Source organism: Lipotes vexillifer, unplaced genomic scaffold, assembly GCF_000442215.2.
Source record: "Lipotes vexillifer unplaced genomic scaffold, Lipotes_vexillifer_v1.1 scaffold1746, whole genome shotgun sequence".
NCBI classification, from domain to species: Eukaryota; Metazoa; Chordata; class Mammalia; order Artiodactyla; family Lipotidae; genus Lipotes; species Lipotes vexillifer.
Window position 1 is genome coordinate 465,434 of NW_006791518.1, and position 10,833 is coordinate 476,266.

The following is a 10,833-nucleotide window of genomic DNA, read 5'->3' on the forward strand; positions in this document are numbered from 1 at the left end:
CTCTTCCAGGGGCACCAATACAAGTTTCCAGGATTCAATGTCCCTAATCGCTAATGTCATGCGAGTAGAAGTGTGGGCTTTGGTGTGTATGGCTGTGTGTTTCTAGCAGATGTGAGTTCATCTGCAAACGCGAAACAGACAGCTGGAAGTTAAGGTTTTCTCTGAATGGGTTCAGCATCAACACAGGTTGCAGATGTGGAAACTGGGGTCAGAAGGTCAGGCTGGATCAAGGAGCAGACTATGGCGTTTGGCTGTGGGAGAGGGTGTTTTGAGTGACCGAAGAAGGGTCCACGAAGAGAATTTTAAAAAGCAGCACTAAATAACTAAGTTTTCAGGGATAGATGGAGCGAGTACCGGTACGTACCCACTCCCGACCACCATGACCTAAATCTGATAACAGATTTCTCCATCCTCCACACTTTAGGAACAAGTAATTATTAGTAGTCTGCTTTTAAATATTAGGAAATCAACCTTAGACTTACAGCCTGCAAGATACGGAGGAGGGCGGGTAGATTGTGACACTGCTCAGAAGCAAGACCTTTCCATTGACAGGATTTATTTTTCCCCAGCTCCAACTACAGGCACCGAAAGGTATTTTACTTTCTGTTAATGGTTCAAAGGAGAAGGGGGTGGGGGGAATAGCCATATACAGACGTATCTGGCTGCCCAAATGAATCCTGGCTCTAGTCAACCAGAGCTAGCCCTCGGGGTCCAGGTCTTTTTCAAGGTTAGACCACTAGCACTCCTTAACTGCCGGACTGTGGGGCAGAGGTTTGGGGGCCTCTGGTCGCCAGGGAGGCATCTCGTAATCAGTTGCACTGACCCAGCCCGTCCCCTGCCTCCCCGGCCCGGCCGAGCCCGCTGCGCTGCCGCTGTCCCTGCGGCCGCCGGGACCCGCGCGGCGCGCGCGGAATGGAGATGTCTCCGGACCGCGGGGCGCGGAGCGCGCGCCGCCCGCTGCTTCACCTCCGCGGCGTTATTGTTCCGTGCAGGCGGCCGAGCGCCAGCCGCAGGCCCGCGCCGGCTCCTCGGACGCAGTGAGCACTTCATTAGTAACCTGAGCGTTCGGAGCTCACCCAAGTCACGGCGCCTCTAGAAAGGCTCCGGACTCCAGCCGCTCGCCGGCGGGCTGGTCAGGATACTAGAGGCTGCACTCCCCAGTCCCCGACCAACTCCGGCCGCAGCTACCCCCAGGGAGACGAACGGCGAGATGAGGAAGAGGAGAGGGCTAGAGGAAGAGATCTGACCCGCCCGGGGTCCCGGAGAGTGAGCTTGCCGGCCGTTCCCACACCCCCGCCCCCCGCCCTCAGTTGCTGCTCACGTCCTCTGTACAGTCTGCGCCAGAAATCCCGCTCCCGTCGGGCGAACGGCCCCGGGCGCGGGGCTGCAAGCGTCTCGGAGCAGCCCGTTTGCCACCCGCCCGCCAGGAGCGGCTCGAACGTTGAGGGGGCGGGGAGCCGGCGGGGGAGGTTCGCCCGGCTCCGGAGGAGCGGCCGGCAACCCCGCGGACCAGCCGGCTCTTGCAGGTAGACAGCTAAATAAATGTCAGAACAAACTTTGCTTTCCCATCACCTTACCTTCCTTTGCAGCCTGCGCTTCCACAGTGTGTGCAAAGCGGAGCAGCCAGATGTAGCATAAAATAATCCATGAAGGGTGCCGAGTTTGAAAAACCATGGTGCATGAGCAGGTTTTATCTTAGGTTTCAGTTGAGTCGCAGCTTTTTAAATGCTGTTTGCTCCGGAGTATGTGGGGCTTTTTTAAAAAACAAAAATTATTGCGCTCCACGCATCGATTCCCTTTCTCGATCTACGGCCGGCTGCTCCACGTTTAGCTTTTAAAAAAAAATTTTCCCCTCCTTTGGTCCGCACAGTGTTTGCTGCCTGCAAGTCTCCGACTGCAGACCGGCCGCTTGCTCCACACTCCAATAATATCAATTAGGGGGGAGGGGGGCGGGGCTCCGAGCCGAGAGCCTCTGCCACTCGGGCTGAGTGGCAGGCGCAGCCGGCCTCCCAGGCGGCGATTCCCAGGGCTTGGGGGCGGGTCCCGGCGAAACGGCCGCCCCGGCCTTGGGGGCGGGGTTCGGGGCGTGGGCCAATCGGCGGCCAGCGGAGTCAGGTTGCGGGTCCAGGATTCCCTGCAGGTTTTGAGCTCCGGGCTGGCGCTGGTTGCTCCGAGGAGGAGGACGTGGAGCGCAAGCGAGGTGCGTGCTGCTGTGGGAGCTTTGCTTTTAGCAACCGCAGCTTTCGTGGAGCAGAATCAATCCTAAAATAACGCTCCCAATTTACAGTCGTGTTTATAGCGGTGCTCCTGGCGATCTTTAGAAACCAGAGGGGATGCAAGCCATCTCTCAGCTACCAAGCACGGAGCCAGGACAGTGAAATGAGCTGTGCCTTTAAGTAAAGTGCCTTTTACTTTTTTTGTTGTTGTCACAACCTCCGCGGGTCGGGTAACTTTGTTCTTTTTCTTTTTTGAAGGGTTACTACTTCTCTTTTTCTGTAACTCCAAAGGCAGTTAGCTCTAGGCACCACCCAACACAATCCCTGGAAGAATAAAAGTAACCAAATGTATTATGTTCAAACAATGTTTCCAAGAGTTTGAAACAAGCTTTGTCAAAAGAACCAGAGGAAAAGGGAGTGGAGAAAGGAAATCTTTTGTTTTATGTGCCCTCTCACTCCCGCCCTATCATTTAACGTTAGTTGGTTGGACGAAGTAACACATTAAGAGAAACTTCTGAAGGTTCCGTATGGTTTTGCCTACATGTTTATCATTTTCTGAGATTTTCCTGGAATTGCCACACTTTAATCGTTTTCCATTTCGCTGCATAAATTACATTTAATTTTAAAGAATGCTACCATGCATTGTTAATTAAAATTAAATTAAAATCAAGACCTCTTTCGCAAATATTGAGTACTTTTCAATAATTATTCAATAATTATCTTTCAAAGGCAAACTAAGAATAAAGAGTGTTACCAATATCGACAGTTGATTTCGTCTAACTAAAATATTGAGGACGACTGCCTAGAGGAATCCCTTTATTGTTAGGCAGTTTCTGACACTTTGCAATTCAAGATGTGGGTAGTACAATAAGAGGAAGAACTTAAAAACCTTAATTGCCAAATCATCAAATTCAAAGGTCAAGCAGAGTAACTTGATCACATGTCAAAGACGAGCTTTATTTTCTTCCTGTCCTATATTTCTTCCGTTAAAAAAAAAAATCTGTCATTCACGATTTGCCTCTATTTATGAGAGGCAAAAAGTTTGGGTTTGCCTAAGACTCCAAACTTTTCCTATCTTTTCTATTTGGAAAAGTAAATTGAGTTGTTTCTGGTATTTATAGCAAAGAGATGACAGATCCCCAAATTAAAAAATTTTTATCTTATGGAAAATTGTCTCTTGTAGTTTTTACTTGCCTAATGCAATTACAAAGAAGAGAGACATGAGATTTCCTTCCCCTCTAACCTCTCTTTGGGTCTGTAGTTTATTTCTTAAACGTTACTTGTTCCTAGCCATTACCCCTATTAAATATTTTAGAAATTATATCTAAAAGCATCTTAAGTGCCCTTTAGAGGATTCATAGAAAATGTAAACTGCTTAATAGATTAACCTTGAAAATAGACAAAAAGATGTAGAGATCAAGCAGTATTGACACAAACAGATGCTTTAAGGAGTAAAAATTGTAAGGTGAAACATTAGAATTAAAAATATAGATCCCCACTCATAGGCAATAAAACTGTTAATCTCACATACTCACAGATATTAAACCACTTCTAATAGTTAAAATAATTCTCCAGGATTTCAACACTTTCCCCAGGGTCTCATCCCCACTTCTTAGAATGACACCAAGGTAGCCTTTAAAGTTTAAAATATTCCTTTCATCTATTGAATGACTAATACTCAGTGATGTGAATACAAATACCTTTCCATTAAACCAGGAGACTAAAGAAGTAACATCCTTCACTCTGATGAGTGTAGGTGGTATAAGGAGTCCCCTTACTGTGTCCCCTCTCTCTATCAGACATAAGGGCATGTTCAGCTTCGCTTTTATTTTTAGAGACAAGAGGCTTCACATTAAATGCACATGTGCCAGACTGCTGACAGTTTTTCCTGCAGAGTTGCACAGTGATACTCATTTTTAGGTTTACCAACCTTTTCTTCTTTCTTTTGGATCTAGGTATAGTGATGAAGAAGTCATGGAATTTAAATAAAAAGTGAATGACCTAGTCAAGAAAAGAATGTTTATTATACTGTATTATATAGTATAATATATAAATATATAAATTGGTATTAGACTGTATTTGACTAACAGCAAAGCATGTAAACCTCTTTGTACATGAAGCCACTGAAATGAAAAATAATCAGTTCACAAAACTTTCATATTTTAAAATAACTTTTAATAGGTAATTTCTTTATATCACTTTTAAAATGGTTCATTTTAGCTTCTTATCTATGATTTGTGCATATTATCTCTAAGGCAAATTTTAGAAAAGTAAATGTATGTGTGTATATAAAATGAATTAGAAATCATTTTCCTGAACAATACCAAATGGTGTATATATAACCAACATGTGTAAGCCAAAGCAGAAATTTTAAAAAAACTGTTTTTTCATTTTTATGTATTCATTGTGAAATGCAGTTGATATAATACCCAACTTATATTTAGGTAATTTTAAATAAATGGAAAAAAGAGACCAAAACTTTAATATTACCATTTATAGACTCTCTTTTGAAACATCTGTCATAACTGTATAGCAGAAAGATGAAAAATGCCTATTTTCAGATGCAAAGAAGACATGCCCAATATTTATGAACCATGTTATTTTTATCTATCTAATTACTAATAATCACACATAACTGTACCTATATGAAAATAAATGTACAAATTCAAGACACACATTCCAAATGAGGGTATAACAGTTATCTTCATTTAACTTGCTTCAACACTAATATTTACCTCACTGTTTATCTCTGGGAGATATTTTCTGATTTTAAGAGAGATATAGTCACTTAGGCGTAAATTCTAATGACTTCAGGGAATTACCTCCATACATTTTCAGATAAAAGGTTTTGTGTATGTGTGTTAAACAGGCCTTTAGAGGGTAAAGGAAGAACCTGAGACTTCAATATGTTACAAATCCAAGGCTGCCAAACTAAGTAGTTAACAACGACAACAAACTCAAAGGGCTGTCTCTGAACCTACTACTTTTGCACTTACTATCTAAATACCTTCACAGGTGGTAAATGTGAAAATGCAAGTTCATCACAGAAAAGGGGGTAATTTAAACTGAATTAGAAAAGGTACCATACAGAAGAAACTGATTATAAACAGAAAAGGAACATTATGTCTCAGTTAATAGATATTACAGAAAATTAGGTTTTCTATTTGTGATTTCAGTCAAAATGTAAATAGTCTTTCGGCTGTGCAGGAAAATCACATATTTACATTAGCGTGATTTATGTAGTGTATATAAAATACGTACTTGCAGTCCAATGTAAAATGTACATAAACTAAGCTCATAAAAAACATAGTAATAATTTTACTTATTCTTCGAAATTTCAGATTTATCTAGCAGTATAGGAAGTCAGAGTTCAGAAATCAAATCATAAGTCAAGACTATGTTTTGTGCCTTTGTAAAAGTTCATTCACTTTTGTATGGTCAGATAAATTGGTGATGCTTAGAAAATTAAAATTATAATCCTTTAACTGCAATTACTGAGTTATTTCAAAAGAGCTTAACAAATAAAAATACAATTTATATCAAGATTATGAGTCCAATTGAATATTGCTAAGGTGTCACTCTGAAATTTTCTGATCGCTTAAAATATTCAAAGGTGTTAAATCAAATAACTTTTATTATTTGACTATTATTAAGAGAACTACTAAACATAGCAGAGAAATGTGACACATTATACTCAAAATCACTTAACACGTGTCCAATTGTGCTTAAGAATTTTTTTTTTTTCAAATTTGATTTTGCCCGGGGAGGCACTTCTTTTCCACTACTTATACTTCATTTTTCTATAAATCACTAGTTTAAATTATGCAAATTACTTCTACATGCTTTCACGGTTTCTCATCTTGCAATTTTTTAGCTCTTCAAACCCAATGGATTTTCAGGTGTCAAGGAGATCTGTGATAATTCAGTGACCACCAGGGGGCATCAGGACCTCTGGGTGTCCTAGCCAACCAAGTCCACACTGAATAAAAATGAGGTAATTATGAAATTATCTACATATATAATTACATGTATACATATATTTGTATATAACTTTATATATAATAATTGGTACCTATTTGTTCCTTTGACACTTTTAAGTTTCTTATACTCTGTACCTATGCCAGCTTACTTAAAGGCCTTTGTAAAAATCTGTGAGATGTTCTATAACATATTTCAATCTATTCAGGCCATATTTAACTGAAGAGGCTCTAAAGGCACCTTAGAAGGTGAATTATATTGCAGAAAAGCTCTCTTCAATTCTTTTAAACCAAACATCTGAGCAACTCTCAGTCTCCAGATAGACCTCAGATACTCTCTTCCTTCCTTTCTACCCACTTTACTCCCAAAGTCTTTTACCCTGGAAACAGGGCCAGGCTGGGATTGAGTATTCCCTTGGACTTGACAGTTCTGAGTTTTTAAGGATCCTGTGATGTTCCTAGGACTCTCTAGCTTGAGGAACATTTTATAGACCTCTTCTCCCCCTGGTCTTCTGCCATGGTTAATACTAAAAATGAAATTCTGTCAAAATTTGCCTGGCTATTCTCAAGGAGGTCTAAGAAAAGTCTCAACAATAGTAATTTTATGCATCAAAGTAATTTAGAAATAGTGTTTCTATGTTATGGGGAAAAGAATTCATGAATAGTGTGTGCTAGCTGTAAAATATAAAGCTGTGGGTACTTTCTCCACTGACTAAGGGTGGAATTCTGCACACTGCCAAAGGCGGTGCCTTATACTACCCCTTAACTTGGCCCGCAGTGTGTGTTCTGTGGGGAAAGTTGGCACATTTATATGAGACAAGGACCTTCCTGGGAGGAAGGGTATCTTAAATCCCTAATGCAATCCCATTTGAATTTCAACAATATTAGAAGCTCTAAAATATTAGAAAGGCTCTGAGAAGTAAATAAGCCTAAGTACCTCAGAGAAGTACTTATTGTGAGGGAATGAAAATTCTGGGCTTAAAATTTGCTGGGTGAACACATATGCCTGAGGCTCAGAAGCCCTCTGCTGGTTGCCCATACCAGCAACGCAGGTATGGTGTTTGTACTAATTATCTAAGTGTGAGCTAAAAGAGCTATACCGTTATAGCTCAAATGTTGAGTGACACTACAGAACAAGGTTTCACTGTAGCAATTCTGTGTAAAGGTAGGTTTCAAATGTTATACAGTAGGACAATAAGGAAAATGAAGTCACTAGTGGACTAAACATATGAGTCATTGGGAAGAAATCTGATCCCTTTGGACTGATTGTACTACTAGGAATTCTTAGACAATTATGGAGAAAAGAAAACCTCAAGAAGGAGGTGCTAGATTTCCCCTTAAGTTGAACTAGTCAAATTGAAAGAGACAAGTGACTATGCTTCTTCTCGATGATGTGGATCAAATAGATTACAGGTTCACAGTCTAAATAGCATAATATTTCAGAAAAAGAATACTGATAGAACCGTGATTAAAAATAGTATTTTCTAGTATTATTAAATATTTAGAAAGGCACTGGGGGCATATTCAGATGAATAAAGGCATAGCCCAATATTCAGAAGACCTAACACCATCAGGATTCCTTTGTAACTCATGTTTCCTTTTAGAAACAGAGAAATCATATGTTCAGAGAAATAGGTAACTAGCCAGTTTTACTCAGTGTTGATTTCGGCCACTTCAACAATGATGATATCTTCATAGTTACACTTTTGGCCATAAATTGCAAGATGATTCAATGTACAATATGGGTTTTATCATCTGGCTTGTACAAGGGTGTTTTCTTTTCCCCTCTCTGCTCTTAGATCAGATAAAAAAAAATTTCATGAAAATTTATACTCCATCTCAGATTCTGTGAGGTTATTATTGTCATTGTTTGGTTTTACAGATGCATTGCTTTAGCTAAAGCTACAAAGTTAAACTGGAACATTCTCTAGTTGATTTTAGATTGATGAAATGACTGAGGTCTATCTCAGTTTAATTAAGTATTTTAATATCTGATAGTCACTCTCTTGGCAGTTTTTTATCCAGCAAGCTCTGGTGGTAAAGTGTGTGAAACTAAAGAAGTGAAAAACATGACAGAAATTTGCCTCATTTAAGGATAGATGATAACCATAAAAGGCAAAACCTACTTTACCTACCTCACAAGTACAGGGAAAGGACATTTATCCTGCATTCCAATAAAGAAGGACGAGACCCCTCATTAGAGTTCTTTCAGATCTCAACTTGGATTTAATGTTTCTATACAATCACATCTCTGTCTTTATTTTAACAATTTATCATATGTTTACATATACCTTTGAGTTAAACTTTTGAGGGAACAACTACCTTCCAAGTTTGAATAAAGGTATACTATAATAACATGCATGTCCTCAGATACTTTAGGGAAACTGTCCAGTAGATCATCACATTTTAAATGGTAGTTACGTACATTTTAGAGAATAACGGCTGTAATTCAATCGGTTATACTTGTTCCTAAGGCTACACAACAGGATGGTGAAGGATACTGAATGAAACGGAAAAAAAAATAAAAAGCAGTGATAAGCTTAGGATCAATGTTAGAGTTCTATGTATTCAAATATCTCAAGATATAATAAATATGTTTTAAAAAATTGCTCTATATTTACCCCTTTAATGTCTCATTGTATTTGCCCTCTTTTTATTTTCCATCTCTTTACCTCTCTGCAACATTCTGGTTCACTAATTCTCTCCTCAACTTTGGTTAATCTGCTATCTAATCCATTCAATAGAATTCTAATTTCCATAACTCTTTTTTTGGTTTTAGAAATTGTTTTTATATTGTTTTGTTTTTCTAATTTTCCTGTTATTTTTTCATAGTATCTTATTCACTTAGGGTTACAATATGATCTTTTAGGTCTTTAACCAATTTACAGGAATTTCTTTTTTAGTTTTATCAAATTATTCTATTTCATGAAGGTCTTGAGTTTCTAATCCACCTATTTGTAGTATCTGCTGACTCTTGTTCATGGTGAGATCAGGTCATGTTTTGATGATAGTGGATACTTGCTGGCTTTTGCTGGGTTTTGATGTATATATATGCTTTTTTGGTCATGTTAAGGACATTTCTACCTATTGCCATTTTTTTTAAGTGTTGTTTTGGTTTTTAATCAGAAAAGGCTATTGAATTTCTCAAATGCATTTTCAGGCCCTATGGAGATGAACAAATAGTGTTCTCCGTAGATATCATTTCCTTAATGTTCGTCCTGACTCAAAACTTCACTTATCACCCTAGTTAAAACAAAATGTCTCCCATTCCCCACCTCCACCCCTTCCTCTATTTTACTTATATCCATAGCACTTATAATCAGACACTGGCTGCCTGAATCTCAGGCTGTCTTATTCCGTTTGGGCTGCTATAACAAGTACCGTAGACTGAGTGGCATATAAACAACAGCACTTTATTTCTCACAGTTTTAGACGCTGGGATGTCTGAGATCAAGGAGCATGCAGATTCGTTGTCTGGTGAAGGCCCACTTTCTGGTTCATAGATGGCCATCTTTTCTCTGTGTTCTCACATGTCAGAAGGGGCAAGGGGGCTCTCTCAGGCTTATTTTACAAGGGCACTCATCTCATTCATACGGGCCCTGCCTTCGTGACCTAATCACCTCCCAAAGGCCCCACCTCCTAATATCATCACCTTAGATGTTATGATTGCAAGATGTGAATTTGGGGGGACATAAATATTCAGTCTCTAAAAGATACCTAGTAATTTTTCCCCTCAGGAGGGTCTCTTTCTTCCTCAACCAAAGCCCAGCCAACAAAGCCTCCTCAATGAGTAGAATGTTTTCCCTCCTATTAGGGGCACAATCCACCAGCAGACCTGGCTGTGTGTGTGTGTGTGTGTGTGTGTGTGTGTGTGTGTGTGTCTGTCTCCATCCCTAATCCCTGCCTTCTCTCTCATCAAAAGGCAGTGAAACTCATTCACTCACCTGGCTCCATGTGCCAATAGCAGGACCCCGACCCTGGCAGCTGAAACCTTGGATCACAGCCTGCACCTGGGTTTCCCTTCCCTCTTCACTCCCCAGGCCTTTCCCTTCCTCTCTTCTGAGCTTGGCCAGGCCATCTCATGCCGGGGTGTTTGTAGCACAAGGGTGTTTGGACTGTCTACTCAACATCCTGCCTGGACCAGGAGCTGTCAGGTGCCTAGCAGTTGTAGTCTCCCTTGTTAACAATGAGAACATACCTAGGCCTTGAGCAAAAAATCGTCTTGGGTATTTTTTTAATGTATTTTTTTTTTTTAATGCTTTCTGTACATAAAAAATAATTTTGGTTCTCCATTGTTTTCTTTCAAAGTATCCTTTTAAAAATAAATTATGTTTAAGAATTCTGGGAAGATGGCAGCGGTCGTAGAAGTAGAATTTGTGTCTTCCACAATTCCCACATAACACAGAGCAATTAAGATATTAAAACCAGACAATATTTACACCACAGACAATATTTACAACAAGAGTAGATGACAAGGTATCCCCGTGTTACCCCAAAATACAAAGGGTGGACAACAGCCATGAGAGCTGCCCAATGTCAGAAGTATGGGGAAAGTAGGAAGCAACAGTGTAACTGGAGGCCCGAGGGTCCTGCGCACACTCAGTACAGCAGCAGAATGAGCCCGCCCATGCCCCGCCCCC

General features: G+C 40.3%; 1 protein-coding gene across 3 annotated transcripts in view; it reads right to left on the reverse strand.

The window, feature by feature from the left end:
• EPHA7 (EPH receptor A7) overlaps positions 1–1,926 on the reverse strand; it is a 165,942-nt gene extending 164,016 nt beyond the window's left edge. For 2 of the 3 annotated variants that reach the window (XM_007464448.1, XM_007464446.1), the window contains exon 1: positions 1,578–1,926. In XM_007464448.1, the coding sequence (XP_007464510.1) occupies positions 1,578–1,674 (97 nt within the window). In that variant the 5' untranslated portion in view covers positions 1,675–1,926. The remainder of the gene's footprint in view (positions 1–1,577) is intronic. The other variant, XM_007464447.1, reaches the window with a different exon arrangement.
• Between the last annotated feature and the right edge of the window lie 8,907 nt (positions 1,927–10,833).